The sequence below is a fragment of the Mytilus trossulus genome, chromosome 14 (genome assembly GCF_036588685.1).
Source record: "Mytilus trossulus isolate FHL-02 chromosome 14, PNRI_Mtr1.1.1.hap1, whole genome shotgun sequence".
Taxonomy (NCBI): Eukaryota; Metazoa; Mollusca; class Bivalvia; order Mytilida; family Mytilidae; genus Mytilus; species Mytilus trossulus.
This window is the reverse complement of record NC_086386.1, coordinates 11,574,422-11,591,787: the sequence shown is the minus strand read 5'-3', so window position 1 is coordinate 11,591,787 and position 17,366 is coordinate 11,574,422. Positions and strand designations below refer to the sequence as shown.

Sequence of the window (17,366 nt, the reverse complement as noted above, 5' to 3'; positions counted from 1 at the left end):
GTTCGGTGATTTTAACGTCTCACACAATAACTTTTAATACTCAGACTGGTTCCCGATCGTATAATATTCAGTATTTACCCTGGAAAGCTATATTATAGAAACAACTTCATTATGATAATCCTATCAATTAATTGTGATATTTATTATTTAGTGATTATTATAACCAAATTTAGTCATCTGTTTATAATTAAATGTTTCCTTCTGTTTTAAGGTGTATATATTCGCCAATAACCAAACAACGAATAAATTATTGTAGACTTTTGTGCAAATTGATCCGTACTGACCAACAAAGAATTTCATACAAAACTTTTAAATGGACGTCTAGAAGAAGAAAGGGTTGGTCATTTGAAGTGCATAAGATTGTTGACCAGATCAGACTAAAGGATCCGACGTATGACTTAACATTATCGACTAAATCAGTTATGCATATGATTAGTGAAAAACTATGTGAGCTGGACAACACAGAATGGTATGAAGAACTTTTTGATGACCGTCGTAATATAAATCAAAGAGCTGAAAGCTCTGAGGAAAAATGACGCCACTGTCTCTAATATTGGGATATTTTTTATGCAAGTCTTGATTTTCACATACCGTAATTAATTTAACAATGCAACATGTCTTGTAAGCATATAACTGATATTCGTATATATGTGTGTGTGTGAAGTGACTGTTTTTTTTAAGACAAACGAATAGGTCAAGACTACCTGAATTGTACAAATAAATACCGTAGAAAGGCTTGTATATTTCTCACTGGTACATAGTCCCTTCTCTCAGAAAATTTTAATTAATTTTAAATTATCTTTTTTATTTTTTTAAAATTGTTTGTATGCACATTGAACAACAAATTTATGTGACGTATATAATTTTTCTAACGTCAGACACTCAAATCAATCCATGTGTTCTTAGACAGTAGATGTTATTGTGTCCTGTTAAATTGTTCCCTTTAAAAAGTTTTGGATTCTCATATATTCTATGTATAATTTTTGGACTAGTTTGAATCTCGGTATAGAACCAGGTTTAATCCACCATTTTCTACATTTGAAAATGCCTGTACCAAATCAGGAATATGACAGTTCTTGTCTATTCGTTTTTGATGCGTTTTGTTTTTTGATTTTGCCATGTGATTATGGACTTTCCAAATTGATTTTCCTCTGAGTTCAGTATTTTTGTGATTTTACTTTTTGTTACTGTTATCAAAGGTCTAATGAAACTCAGGTAATTTAAAAAAAATTATAGTCAAACCATCACCTGGTCAAATCGACACCCTATATAGTCAATTTGTCACCCATGTTTAATAAATATATATTTTTAACAGTATTTTAAGCAAAAAGAGTAAAAATAAGAAAGGGGTTGCCAGATTTGTTTTTAGTATTTAAGCAAAAAGAGTTAAGTACCTAAGGAAAGGATTGTCTGAAAATATTTACTTTCACATTTTTGGGGGTTCATGTACATTTTGTATATATTTATTTTTCTCAACTAAATGTGTATGTTCCAGACCGTATGAGTATTTGGACCGTACGCGTGCGGTCTGGACCGTATGCGTTCTTTTTCAAAATAATCTGATTAATATCATTAAGAAGTGGCTTAAGTTTATAAGTTACAAATGCATGTAAAGTTCATTTACAGCTCAACATAACTAAACTCTCAAATTAATATGTAAAAGTTCCAATAGTAATTGGAATAAAAACTTAATTTTTTAACTAATACAAAAATTCACGCTTATTAAACCTGTTCATCATGTTAATATCTTGTATTTAGCTTGTCAATCAGTAATACATTAATTGAATTATGATCATAGAAATTTACATTATCGGAAGTTAACATGATGTGGAACTACAATTTTAGAATATTAGAAACTTTATAAAATAATGCAAATGCCAAGGAACATGAATTAACTGCAAACATGTAAATGTAAATAATTTATCATTAATTGTGGTAGTAAGAGTCACCATGGGAGAGAGTACCAAAATAGGATTCAGATATTCAATTAAAAAAATATTTAAATTCAATTGTTCAATTATTCATTTGATCCATCTAAAAGTAATTGTAATGATAAAAATTTATAAAAAATAAAAAATAAAGATTGTGATAAATGGTTAGCGCGTACTGGACCATACATGTTTACTTATACGGTCCGACCATACGAGTATTGTCAGACTGTACGAGTATACGTACCGTCCAGAACGTACAGTCCAAATACTCATGGTCTGGAACATGTATTTTTAATTATATACATGAGGTATATTTAGGAATTAAAGGTATTGAATATTCATTTTTTATGCATTTTTTAACCAGTTGAGCATTTTACAGGATTGTTGGTTTGATGTTGTTTAAACTTTCCTGAAAAAAACACCTAAAATTAGCTTTTATTTGGCATGAAAGTTAGATTTATTGAAAGGGACTCATAGTTTTCCATTTTATTTTTCTAATTGTTTCATTGTTAAGTAACAGCTTGGGTAAGGGCTTCGTTGTTTACCTTTATACACAACAACTAATTAACTATGTACTTTGTAAAAGTTATAAGTTGATTGAATAGAAAATATTATAACAAATATTATTGGATGCCAAATTGACTTCAAATAGGTGCCGATTTGACTATATGCCGATTTAACCAGGTGCCGATTTGAGTTGAACATTTCAAATCCTCTGCGATCGTTTGCGGTATTTTCTTGAGAAACCCTGATTCGATCATCAAACAGAAGTAGAAACTGTTTTAAAATGATTCTAGAACGCCTCATGATTGTTGAAATAAGTTTAATTCACTTAAAAAACAATTTTGAAACTTTGCGATGTTTTGAAAGGAAGTTTAAAACGCACGTGTAAAAGAAGAAATTAACCGGTGAAAGTCGAAATCCGTACATGACTATAATACGATTTTGAAAATAAAAAAAGTTCCATCCTTTTGTAAAACAGTCTTTAATATACCTATCACATTAATGTTTGAAGGGTCTAAGCTTATACAAACCAATTTTAAGTCGGTATGAAACATCAAACCGGAATGAACAATAACCGATTACGTTTTGTAGTTTACAAATTCTAAATGCATTGAACAGAAAGGAGAAATTTGTAATGAAAGGTTTAGTTTTTATATTTATCACTTTTAATTTGATATTAAATAGAAATAACTTATTAATATGGACGAGTTAAAATAATTAGTTTGAAAAATCATGAGAGCGCCCTCTACAATATCAATAACAAAGATGGCGGAATGTAAACAAACAACCTCGCCGCGAATATTGAACTTGTTCTCTTATTTCTTGCTAATTGTACTATTTAGTGCGCACCCCCACAGGAAGGTCCAATTGTTGAGAATAAAAGCGCGGACTATACAAGACTTCCTATGGACAGGTCAACATTTTTGTTGTACTAAATAAAATAAAGTATGTAAACTGGTTCCCGTCCGACTAACACACTTTGTTCTAGTGTAGCGGAATACAAACAAATACCAGTTAGTTTGTAAAATAGTAAATACGAATCCAAGTGCGGTAGTCGGAGACAATAATCGAGTTCTTGTTGTTCTGGTCAATAGTAATGGAAGAATGCCGCTGACGCGTCATTTTCCAAAAACGGAAACAAATTGCGCACTTACAGATGTTATAAACAATGTGTGAAAACAGAACCTTATGTGCTTTTAAACATTTCTAAACAGGAAAGGCTCTGTTTCGCTCCGGGGCTCTACCACTAGCGCACGAAACTGGCAGATACTCCAGGACGCCTACACCCGTAGAAGATAGACTTTGTTTGTTTTGTGAAAGTTGCAGTGTAGAGACTGAAAAACATTTTCTGATGGAATGTACACTTTATGACGATATTCGGTATAACCTTTTTCATGAATGTTCAAAATTAATTCAAAATTTTTTCAGCCTTGACATAGATAACAAATTTATTGAAATTATGAACTGTTCTGATATACAATATCTCCTTTGCAAATTTTTATATAAATTTTTCTGGCGAAGAAAATTGTTTAACTGCTCTTCATGAAATTTTTACTAGCTTCAGAGTTTTATTATTTTAATTTTACCAGGAAAGTCAGATTTCGACAATTTTTATATATACATATTTATTAAATATAGAGATTTTTAATTTTAATGGTGACTTTTTTTTTTTTTTTGTGACTTGTATGTTTTTACGGAATATATTTGAAACTTTTATAGAATTTTAAGCTTTTTAGTGTCTCATAAGTCGTTTGTATGGCTGGATATTGATTGTTTTCTGTGTATATATTTATATAATGTTGCTTATATTTATGTCAATCAATATGTGACACTTTAATAAACTATTTACTTACTTACTTATATAGATGCTAAAATGGTACCCTTTTGGTAGTGCTCCACAAATAACTGTGGAATATACAAGAATCTGAACTGAACCTGAACTGTACCGGGAACGAGGATACTTGATACTCAAAGTTACAATAGAAATTTAAAATTACAAAGTTATACATTATAGAAATCTAATTGGAATAGGAAACGTTTAAGCACAGACGTTTATGAGTATGCTCTAGAGCATTTTGTATCTCAGTAAGCTTCCTCATAAACAAGTATTATAGAAACCCTTTGAAAACACAATGAAACATTGATAATCTGTTCGCTAGACCATGCAGAAAACGATGTGCTGTGGAAAACAATTGATGCAACAACATATTTTCATACAGCAAAATAGTTTAGATCAATATTTACAGCTTCATTCGTGATTTTTATTTTCAGGCGAACGAAAGCAAACATATATATTACATTAAACATGGTAACATGAACATTCAAAAAAGTCTTTGACCAGTATTCAATATGAATTAATACTAATTTTGGTTGGACTTTCTGATTTTCGATTATTTCATATAATCCAATTGTTACTCACCATGTCTCTCTGATGCAGTACATTTTCTTTTCTTTATATAACAGGTAAGAAGCATTCCTGTGGTTGTCAGTTCGGCGTATGAGTTTTATATGTTTATCTTTTGAATAAAAAAAAGGGAATTAAGACATTTGAAAGCATTTAAAAGTATGTGTTATGTGTTTAATTTCTTAAATCAATATTAAATATAAAATCTGTCAGAGAGAATAAAGACTATTTTTTCAAAACCTTGAGTAATCGAAAATTGAAAAAGTTCATCAGACTAATGGTTTCCATGAACCATTGATTGTGTTCCTCTTAATTGAATCATTTTATATAATTTCGTTATTAGTATATCTTTTTTGTATAACAATGAAGCTTCCCTTTCCTTGTTTCGAGTGGCTACTTAAGTGTAAAGGGTCGTATTGTTTCTAAGGGGAAATGCAGTGATTTAGCAAGATTTTTATGAATTACTTTAGAAACAATAGTACACCTTTTTTCATCGAAATTCAATTCAATTATACATAAAATTATTCAATGATTACAACTTCCGGTTTGGTTTGCAATACTTATTTGGTTATTAATATGAATGGAAATATTATTGGTGATGAGACTGGAAACCAAGCTGAAAATTGTTTGTATTTTCATCGGGTAATTATAAATGGGTAAAAATCTTAAAACTCTCAAATCCAATCATTGTGATTTAAAAAGCATATTAAGTCTTGGGGTAAGCTGAAGCGCGCATCTGGGTAAGGGATTTTCTCGTTGTATTGAAGACCCATTGGTGTCCTTCGGTTATTTTCTGCTCTTTGTTCGGGTTGTTGTCTCTTGGATGCATTCCCCATTTCCATTCTCAAGTTCATCTATTAATAAAAATACATTGAGAGCTGTCTCATTGGCACCCATACCACATTGTATTTATATATTGTAGACTATTGAGATTTCCAAGTGGCGAAGTTGAAATCTACCCTTCGTAAATTGTAAGGACGTAATCACGTGTTGTTTGACCGTTACGGAGTACATGTTTCGCAGATAACGATTGATATGTTCCAATTGTCGTAACCACAATCTTGTCATTTTCCCCCCGGATGTGATCTACAGAATTAGACTTATACCACTGTCCTAGGTGAGAGGGAGGGTTGGGATCCCACGAACATGTTTAACCCAGCCACATTATTTATGTATGTGCCTGTCCCAAGTCAGGAGCCTGTAATTCAGTGGTTGTCGTTTGTTTATGTGTTACATTTTTGTTTTTCGTTCAATTTTTTCTATTTATAAATAAGGCCGTTAGTTTTCTCGTTTGAATTATTTTACATTGTCTTATCGGGGCCATTTATAGCTGACTTTGCGGTATGGGCTTTGTTCAAGCCGTACGGTGACCTATAGTTGTTAATGTCTGTGTCGGATTGGTCTCCTGTGCACAGTTGTCTCATTGGCAATCATACCACATCTTCTTTTTTATATTGTATAATGTCTTTTTGTCGTCTTTTTTTTTTGCAAAAGCGTTGTCAGTTTTGTTTTCGACTTATCTGTTGAAATGTCTCTTTGGTGTATTTTGCCCCTCTTTTATTTGATGGTACCTAATCTGCAGTAAATACGAAATGTTGAAGCATTATAACTATTCCATAGATTGCAGGTTTTTTTTCTTTTGTCAATATACAGTTTAGTATGTTGTAAATCGTATAGGAGAATCCGAGTCAGATAAATAAGCATGATTTTGATAGCGAATGTCATTTCATCCTTTTTCTTCTCATTTTCGTTCCTTTTAACTGTGTATGTGTGCGGATCATTTCGATTTATTATTTTTTTTTATAAAATTCGCTGGTATATGAAAATTGTTCAAGATCGGAGCATACTTAAAAATCGTCCTTACTCTTGTAACTAGACCCAAATCATCATATCAACGTTTTGGTTTAAAATGATCTATCGCAGAAGATGGAGTGTACTTACAGTGAAATATTTCCTTCATCGGAAGACAAAGAGAACTATAACGGTTTACTTTTATAAATTGTGACTTCGATGGAAGGTTGTCTCATTGGCACTCATATCACATCTCCTTCATCTATATAGAGAAAAATAACTCTGTAAATAATAAATTCTTTTTAATTTATTTGCATTAAATGTTTTCAATCTCAAAGTGGCGTCAATAAACGTCATACAGTCATTTTACAGGGAAGAATATACTGACAAAATAAACAATTATATAACCCCTTTGGTGTTAAAAAAAGGAAAGACATGTGTGGCAAAAGATTTGCAATCATGTGAAATCCAATGTCTCTTTGCATATTTTTTTTAAATCACAAAGATTGTCATTTAGAAGTTGTCTACGTTTCTCTACGTCGACGCCGGCCTCTTCCGAACATAGGAAAACATCTACAAGTGGTACCAAATCTTCTCGGTGCCCACCCATCTATGGTGCAATGCATAGAAGAACACCCTGTTGGTGCTGGCGTAGTCGTTGTCGTCGTCGTCGTCGTCGGTTCTGGTCCTTCGTTTCCAGACAGAATATTTCTCAACTCTTCTCTTTCTGCATCAGTCATTTCGCTCATGATAGTCTGGCGCAAGGCGCATCTGAAAATGCACAAAAAAAATATTTAAGTTATTTTGCTTAAATTCGTAAAGTCCTAAAGATCATTAAAATAATAATAATAATAATAATACGGTGAGTTATATCTGACATTCACTACACCTTATTCTTTTTTGTTTTGTTTTATTCATTACCTTAAATTCCCATTTTTATACAAAACACAAAAAAAGACAAGAACGAATATCAACACACCAAATAGCAATATTTTGCTAAAAATAGAAATTGCAATGGTTATTTAAAAAAGTTTTCAAATTCTTCTGAAAAGTTTAAGGTAGATAAAACTAGAAGCTCTAAAGAGCCTGTGTCGCTCACCTTGGTCTATGTGAATATTAAACAAAGGAAGCAGATTGAAAATTGACTACAAAGGTCAATAACTCCTACAGGGGTCAATAGACCATTTCGTTCATGTTGACTTATTTGTAGATCTTACTTTGCTGAACATTATTGCTGTTTACAGTTTACCTATATCTATAATAATATTCAATATAAAACAGCAAAATTTCCTTAAAATTACCAATTCAGGGGCCGCAACCCAAAAACAGGTTGTCCAATTCATCTGAAAATTTCAGGGCAGATAGATCTTGACCTGATTAACAATTTTACTTCATGTCAGATTTTCTCTAAATTATTTGGTTTTTGAGTTATAAGCCAAAAACTGCATTTTACCCCTATGTTCTATTTTTAGCCGTGGCGGCCATCTTGGTTTGATGGCCAGGTCACCGGACACATTTTTTAAACAAGAAACCCCAAAGATGATTGTGGCCAAGTTTGGATCAATTTGGCACAGCAGTTTCAGAGAAGAAGATTTTAGTAAAAGATATATAAAATTTACGAAAAATGGTTTAAAATTGACTTTCAAGGGCAATAACTCCTAAAGAGGTCAACTGACCATTTTGGTCATGTTGACTTATTTGTAAATCTGACCTTGCTGAACATTATTGCTGTTTACAGTTTACCTATATCTATAATAATATTCAATATAATAACCAAAAACAGCAAAATTTCCTTAAAATTACCAATTCAGGGGCCGCAACCCAAAAACAGGTTGTCCAATTCATCTGAAAATTTCAGGGCAGATAGATCTTCACCTGATTAACAATTTTGCCCATGTCAGATTTGCTCTAAATGCTTTGGTTTTTGAGTTATAAGCCAAAAACTGCATTTTACCCCTATGTTCTATTTATAGCCATGGCGGTCATCTTGGTTAGTTGGCGGGGTCACCGGACACAATTTTTAAACTAGATACCCCAATGATGATTGTGGCCCAGCAGTTTCAGAGGAGAAGATTTTTCTAAAAGATTACTAAGATTTACGAAAAATGGTTAAAAATTGACTATAAAGGGCAATAACTCCTAAAGTGGTCAACTGATCATTTTGGTCATGTTGACTTATTTGTAGATCTTACTTTGCTGAACATTATTGCTGTTTACATTTTATCTCTATCTGAAATAATATTCAAGATAATAACCAAAAACAACAAAATTTCCTTAAAATTACCAATTCAGGGGCAGCAACCTAACAACGGAATGTCAGATTCATCTGAAAATTTCAGGGCAGATAGATCTTAACCTGATTAACAATATTACCCCATGTCAGATTTGCCCTAAATGCTTTGGTTTTTGAGTTATAAGCCAAAAACTGCATTTTACCCCTATGTTCTATTTATAGCCATGGCGGCCATCTTGGTTAGTTGGCGGGGTCACCGGACACAATTTTTTAACTAGATACCCCAATGATGATTGTGGCCAAGTTTGGTTAAATTTGGCCCAGTAGTTTCAGAGGAGAAGATTTTTGTAAAAGTTAACGCAGGACGACGACGACGGACGACGACGGACGCCGGACGCCGGACGCCAAGTGATGAGAAAAGCTCACTTGGCCCTTCGGGCCAGGTGAGCTAAAAAAAACTAGCAGTGATATTTGGGTTGAACATGGGAGATGTTTTACTTTTGTTTCTTGACAAACATCATATTAGTTCAAAAAATAGTAATCAAATTAACATGATCAAGAAACATCTTTTCTGGCTTTTAAAAATAAAACCAACACATTTCATATTTTTAGGTTTATGTCTACGATTGACATGTTTCTATCCTCGGAGTCTTTTAGCATATATCGAAGTTATATTGTATAGAACAAGTAACAATAATTGGATTGTTGATTTTCCTGCGTGATATCAATACAAGATTTCAACTTTATCTTTGTCCTTATAATGGAACCGTAATATTCCATTATCTAATTACTCATTCATTCGTGTGTCAATGGTCAACTGATGGTCAAGTAACGAGAATGACTTTGTCATCTGTCTGCATTCGTGGCCATGTCTTTATTATTTCAATGTTCACCTGTCCCTTGTACCATTTATTATGTAATTCATGAAAGGCAGTGGGGAAATTAATAGATTTCCGGAAAGATAGACGCGTCAATAGTTTATCTGAAAGACCGGGGAAACGGCAATGAATTATTCCTAGATTAGAAATGTACGATAATAAATCAATGCTGTATTATAAAAAAAAGTGTGAAAAGGTACACAATACCTTCTATTTAACTGAAATTATAGAAATTAGGTAACACGTCAGTTTCAAGATGATAATATAAGCTTTTCTTTCAAACTATGGTTTACTGTGCGTATTGCTATGTGGTTTCTTTATTCTACATTAGCTACAGGTATAGGGGGAGGGTTGAGATCTCACAAAACATGTTTAATCCCGCCGCATGTTTGTGCCTATCCCAAGTCAGGAGCCTTTTGCTTTTGTTAGTCTTAATATATGCTTTTTTAATTTTAGTTCATTTTTATATGTTTTGGAGTTTAGAGTGACGTCCATTTGCATGACTGAGCTAGTACACAACTTTATTTAGGGGCCAGCTGAGGACCACCTCCGGGTGTGGGATTTCCTCGTTAGCCTGTGTTGTATACTCATTGGTGGCCATCGGATGTGGTCTTCTTTGGTCGGGTTGTTGTCTCCTTGGCATATTCCCCATTTCTATTTCCAATTTTATTGTCCTTCGAGCCCTTTACTGTATTCTTCACTATACTATTTATCTGGTTCGTGTTTTTCTTGTCCTTTGAACTATATTACAAGCTTCAGTTCAAACATTATATAGTGCTATTGTCGATAAATATCTGTAAGCAATGCTGACTAACCACAGATAACTGTAACAACCTTTTCACCTTTTTCTAAATATTTATTTGATAGTCACTCTATAGATCTGATTATGAGGTGTAACCCATATTTAAGCAACTACTTACTCGCAAGTCGACTCATCAAAGCGAGCAAATCCAGTACATGGCTTTTTCTGTACACATTCACATTTGCAGTTGTTTTCCCGCCAAATATGTTTAGATGATGCACATGTTACACGATTTTTACAGCGACATCTACAGTCCCTTTCTAGATAATCGTGTATATTTGGGTTGCAGTGATGAGCCTTGACACGACATCGTTGGTCACACTTTGTATGTCTCTCCACAGTGACTTCCTTCATACCACCATATTGGAACTCGGGAGAACCCTGGTACGGCATTATGTTTTTGATGACCTGTAAATAGTCAGTTCAAATATTTTACAGTAACCAGTAGATTTATCATTTATGAGACCTGCATGGCAATCTCAATCTTTAAATACAATTGATCAAGTGTGGTATTGGAATATGAAAAAAAAAGATGTGGTATGATTGCCAATGAGACAACTGTCCACAAGAGACCAAAATGACATTGTTCAAAACGTTGGTATGTTTGAATAGTTTTTCCGTTTGAATAATTTCGCCTTTTATGGTCTCTTCATTTATACATTTTAGAAAACGTCAATCAATATAACTTAAGGATTGTCAAAAACTGCTGCAGTAGCATTTTGAAAATAGATATAGAAAGGTGTGCCTAGTATTAGTGCCAAAGAGACAACTCTCCATCCAAGTCACAATTTATAAAAGTAAACCATTAAAGGTCAAGGTACAGCCTTCAACACGGAGCTTTGTCTCACGCCGAACAGCAAGCTATGAAGGGCCCAAAAATTACTAGTGTAAAACCATTCAAACGGGGGGGAACAGTATAATCTATATAAAAACATCGAGAAACAATTGTTATCCACATAAACAGATGACAACCACTGAACATCATATTTCTGACTTAAAACAGGTGCAAATAATTGCAGCGGGATTAATATATGGTTTTACGTGTGATTCCAAGTAAAAATAAAGGATCAAGGGTCTTGAATATTTTGTTATTGAGAATATTTTATCGACATACATAACATAGATATAATATATACCCTGAAAGTGACTAATTCTGTTTGTACTGGCTCACAGACCAACACGTCTGATGGACAACATCCTGAACACCTCTCAATACGTGTACATGGAGGCCATAACAAAACATTAGAGTCCATATCTTTTGGTAACATAACTGTGACAAAGCGTGGTTCACAGCGATCATACGACGCCAACCTAGCAGTTCCGACTGTAATATCAAACATTTGACTTCTTATTTAATTTGAATTATATGGTTTTCTTTGTGTCATAGATATAGGAAGATGTGGTGTGAGTGCCAATGAGACACAAGTATAAACATGCATATTTTTAGTCGATTAAACTTGAAAGATAAATGGGGAAAAGTAGCATTTTTCTTTAATGACATTTCCATAATAAGGAAAATCTACGATTCAGAAATTAATAATTCTGTTACTTTAAAGACAATTTCATTAACACATAGTGCTGAAATAGTTATCAAAGGTACCAGGATTCTAATTTAGTACTCCAGACGAGCGTGTGGTCTACATAAGAATCATCAGTGACGCTCATATCAAAATATTTTTAAAGCCAAACAAGTTTAAAGTTGAAGAGCATTGAGGGTACAAAATTTCCAAAATGTACACTATGCCTGGGATAAAAAAAAATCCTTAGTTTTTCGAAAAATTCAAAGTTTTGTAAACAGGAAATTTGTTAAACTAACCATATTATTGTATAGCAATATAATATTTCCAACAGAAAGTAACCAAATGTTAGGGTGCAATAAATTGTAATATTGCACTAGTGCAATAAATCTTCAAAATTCATGACGTCATGAAAGAAAAAATCTTAGTTTAAACCAATTTTTACTTTCAAATATTATATTGCTATACAATAAAAGGGTTACTGCATGAATATTGGTGAATATTGTCCCTCGTAGAACATATATTGCACTCGCAAGCTCGTGCAATATAAAATTCTACTCGGGACAATATTCCCCAATATTCATGCAATAACCCTATATTATTAAAAATATAATAACTTTGTTATTATCAACGGACACAAAGTGACAGGTTAAAAATTCATCATATAATTATATCAGTGTCAGAACATATCATATGACACAAACAAACTATTTAATGTAAAGGTACTATACCTCCACTTATGTGCATAGCGTCAGTGTTGCCATCTTCATGCACCAAGTCTGAAACAAAAACATAATATGGTCAAGTGTTTAGTATATGTATTATTAAATAAGTCATGGAAGAACCACATGAAAAACATAAACGGACATGCATGCAAAAATCTTGGTACTGATTTTTAATTGTGATCTTCCTCTCAAATGCTTCTTGTTAAACTATTGTACTAGTTTGATCAACTTTAATTATTTTATCTTGTCTATCCAAGTTGCGAATCTAGATTTTGAAAAAGGGACACACCTGGCAAGCCAACGTCAAGAGTGATAGTTGTAGCAGTTCTATTCATTTATCATATAGGTAACATCATAAGGGAGCCTCGGCCCCTGAGTCACCCCTAAATCTGGCTCTTTGTTAATGTATAGAGAATAAATATGAAAGCAATGTAATAAGGTAGAAATCAAAGCCACAAAGGTCTTCAACTTACTGGAAACGTTGAGGCGTGATCCGTCTGGCATTCGTACGAAATTGTGCAGAAAGTCCGGCGTATTCATAGCAGATCGGAGAATTTCCGGAGGTATTGCCTGTAAAACATATAGCCATGTATTGATGAAAAATATATATAAAACACAATCACTGAAAAAACGTTTCCTTGGATGTTTCCCAAACCAAACTTGGTAATTTACTTGACTCTTTACTCTTTACTCTTTAACGTACTTGTTTTTAGTACTATTTCAGTTTTAAAAAAAACACAGATGCGAGTGAAACTTTAAGAGAAATTTGAGATTTTTTAAAAAAGTTAAAAAATACGTTTTGAAAGTCACATGTTTGTCATTTGTATAATGTGTAGCCTATCATTTTACAACAGATTCCAACGAGTATGAAGCTACATGTAGATTCTTTGGTTAGCTTCCTTGCTAGCTCAACCATGAAATGATTATTAGGTAAGGTAAACAAGCCTTTGGGTGGAGTCTACCTGTAGCTTCATACTCGCTGGAATCTGCTGTAAAGTGTGTCACACTATAAAATATCAGTTCTTCGTCGAGTAACCAAAACGTCCGAGTTCTTAAAGGATTGATATTTTATCGAGCAGCGAATAAGCTCTGCATTTTGAAAATATGGTATCGATTTTTCACAATGAACAACACCAGAACCGTATAATAAGCTAAGAAATACCACTTCATGAAAAGATGTGAAATAATTCAAAAGGAAAACAAATAAAGGAAGGTAAATGTCTGCTTGATATATGCGAAAACAATACACGAAAAACATAGACTTCTAACTTGGGAAGGTGACATCAGAATGCTTGCTCAGTCTTTCTCGGAGTTTCACCTAATTTCATCTTCACTAAGGAAGAGGAGGGAACTGAATCGTAGCTTGTCTAGCGAAGATGTTTTAAACTTTTTTTAACATGTTTGGTTTAGGGACAAATGGACAAAGAGTGCATTTACGATGTCCAGTAGTAAAACAACTTTATCCTGGTATGTCGTCCAGTAAAAACTATTGATACGAAATGTATATAAAACTTAATCATTAATATAAATAGTATAGAATTTTATCTGGATAATATTTATATATTTACTGATTGAACACATTCTTCAGTCGTTATGCAAAATAAAAGTATTTTCGAGTGTATCGTGTAGGCATTATTCAGGCAAAAGAGTCGTGATTCTTAATACACTGCACGTAAGTAAGATATCTAGGACAAGGCTGGTGTTCTTAAATAAATATTTACAAGAAAAAAAAACGAGAAGATAAGAACTGACGTAAACTGTTTACATGTTATCTAGTAAGACATTCAATTTCAGCCTTATCTGTATCACATTCTGGTAAAATAACAAGTTCAAGCTAATGTGTTTTCAATGTGTTCACTTTGTTTGGTTCAAGACGTTTATTTAAACTGAGTGAAGCTAATCATTGTAATGGCAGACAGAAATATTACCTTAGTTTTGACTTATCTCTAGCTAACGATACAAACTAGATTAACCCGAATCATGAAATTTCTTTAAAATTGTTAGAACTTTTTACCAAAAGTGTTTGTAGTACATCACATATTCCATGATATACATTACAAACCGAAAATGCAGATAACAGAATACCAAAAAATGACACAGTATTAAAAAGGCGGATCGAAGGCCATGATCAAATTCAAACCTCAAGTCGAAGAAAAACGCACCGCGCGACTGCAATAAACATATAACGCAATGAAAAAAAAAACAACGCCAAGGAAAAAATGAAGAACACTATGACAAAAAAACCTGACAATGCCATGTAAATACGTGAAAAAATAAGCAAACGCACAATTACGCAAAGCAAGGGCATAAAAAATAAGCGAATAAGTAACATGCATGCTCCGAATCATAAACAAAGGTTGATCTTTGATCCTCTGGAAGGGTTGGCAGTTCTTTGAAAACCATGAAAATATCAAAGGAAGTTACAATGAGACAAACACAAAATTTTGATGTATGTAGAATTTGATAAAAAAAAAAAAGAAGATGTGGTGCAAGAGTAAATAGAGAGCAACCTATCAACACAAAATGTATTATTGATACGCCAGTTTTCATCTTATTTGACTCATAAGAAAAATTTAATTGAAACAAAAAATGCTAAAATGCTAAATAAATTCAAAGGAATGAGGTGCATGCACAAACGTGTCCATTCAAATTGTATGGTACCGATTCAAAACGTTTCCTCTTTTAACATTGCAAAAAAGAAAACTTCTTTTATCAAATATTTTAAAACAAAATCCTTTGTCTTTTTCATGAGTATATTTTCCTCTAATTATAATTTAAAGATAAAAATAGTTTGAACTAACATATTAAATCACTTACCAGTGCAAAAAATCCATTTTGTATAATAAAGAATAACGTGGTAATATAACGACCTTCCATCGTCAATGCTTTAATCGATTGATGATTTTCAGAAGAGCGAAGTCCTCAACTTGTTTAATTATGCATGCAGTGTTAAAGGGTAAAATTGGCCAATTGCTTCGCTGTGTTATCATTCGGAAAATAGTACGACTGTTAAATCGAAATGGCGTAATTCTAACTAAGATATGATTTATAAAAAAAAGCAGATAAACTATAATCAAGTTAGTGTCAGTTTGAATATATATCAACAAGTATTCGTACGTGTTTGATATGAATGGCAATTTAACGATACAAACTAATTTATTTTAGTATGATATTTACACGATATTCAACCAGTAAATACAGTGAAGAAAGTATGTGGAAAGTGTGAATACAAACAAGCTCAATATTGTTACACTTCAGCAAAATGTTGGTTTTTTTTTTAAAGGAGCGTATTTAACATTTTCAAGAAACGTGTAAATATCATCTAAAACCTTCATTTTTTTACGGTCAAACGGAGCCTGAAAATAGTATCGGATCAAAAACATAAAAAATGATAATTATTTATACTTTGCCGGTGACTGACCCTGTATCCATGCTACGAGTTGAACAAACTTTCCATCTTCTGTTAGGAACGACAATTGTTCACAGGAAAAACACTATTTTATAAAATCTATGTAATTAGAAATTGGCTAAATCATCGAAATTTGAAAGTATTATAATTATTAGAATACACTAACTGGTGTACCTCATTTTTAATATGTGTGTATTAATGAATCAGAAAGTTGTTTTTAATAATGGCTATTGTCATAAAATAACATTAATTGCCAGAGGATATGCAGTTTCAATTAAATACATATATAAAAATTTGTTTATAATAATGCAACCTGAATATATACATGATTATACAATTTACAATACAGATATCAGCCAGCCTGCATAGGCTTATGAAGCACTTTATATGTAAAAAGAGGTCCTATAAATAAATTGCATTTATGTTCTAACATATCTGATAGTTTCTGTAAAGATCTAGATCATTTAGTTCCATCGGAGATAATAAATAAGCTTTATTTAGAGTCGGCATGGTATATAAAACATAGACAAACATAAGCTCTAATGAGCTTTTAACCGACATAAACGTCCTAACGTCAACTCCGTGTGAACGAGGCATTAAGTATTGCCGTAAATCCATTTTCTCTGAAGCAACCTACTTGCTGTACAATAAAACTATTTGTACTCACGAAAAAAAAAAATCCTCAGCTATATTTATTCATAAAGATGCAGAGAAAACAATTCTCTCTGGATTTTGCATACATTTACTTTTGGCACCTTTTTTCTTTCAAAAACTATGAAAAAATAACAACGGTTATATAAGATTTCCACCAGGAAGGTCCCCCGAATTTTTGCGTTACAAAAGTTATTAAACACAAAACCAATTAAAATTGGGCGCGATCATGTAGGGTGCGAACGGACTCTGGGTGCGCACATGTAGGGTGCAAAGGTGAAATGGGCGCGAACGAACCCGGATTCGGTTCTATTGGGAATAGGAACTGACAACGCCATGGCTAAAAATGAAGAAAAAAAAACAACAGACAAACAAAAGTCCTTACTTCCTGTAAGCAACTTGTTTGGCTGACTAGGTCATTAAAATATATCCTTTAATGGGTTTGTCACTGATTTGATAAGAGATATTGCCTAGTAGCAATAGGAAGGGATTAAGGGCATCCACCCCTCAGTAAATTACTA

The 17,366-nt window shown here is 32.8% G+C and overlaps 1 protein-coding gene across 1 annotated transcript; it reads right to left on the bottom strand.

The window, feature by feature from the left end:
* Positions 1-6,919: 6,919 nt before the first annotated feature.
* On the bottom strand, positions 6,920-15,791 carry LOC134695789 (vascular endothelial growth factor C-like). The gene is made up of 6 exons (XM_063557198.1): positions 15,603-15,791; positions 13,259-13,355; positions 12,792-12,839; positions 11,680-11,867; positions 10,662-10,951; positions 6,920-7,401 (listed from the first exon to the last, which is right to left on the bottom strand). Exons 1-6 carry the CDS (start codon positions 15,660-15,662, stop codon positions 7,155-7,157), a joined length of 930 nt encoding a protein of 309 aa, XP_063413268.1. The 5' UTR covers positions 15,663-15,791; the 3' UTR covers positions 6,920-7,154.
* Positions 15,792-17,366: the final 1,575 nt, after the last annotated feature.

Excerpts from the sequence above, each read along its gene's own strand:
- LOC134695789 (XM_063557198.1), bottom strand. The coding sequence starts at position 15,662 with ATGGAAGGTCGTTATATTACCACGTTATTCTTTATTATACAAAATGGA. Across the intron at positions 13,356-15,602 it reads AAAATGGATTTTTTGCACTG|GCAATACCTCCGGAAATTCT; the intron begins GTAAGTGATTTA and ends TATGTTTTACAG. Across the intron at positions 11,868-12,791 it reads CGCTATGCACATAAGTGGAG|TCGGAACTGCTAGGTTGGCG; the intron begins GTATAGTACCTT and ends TTGATATTACAG.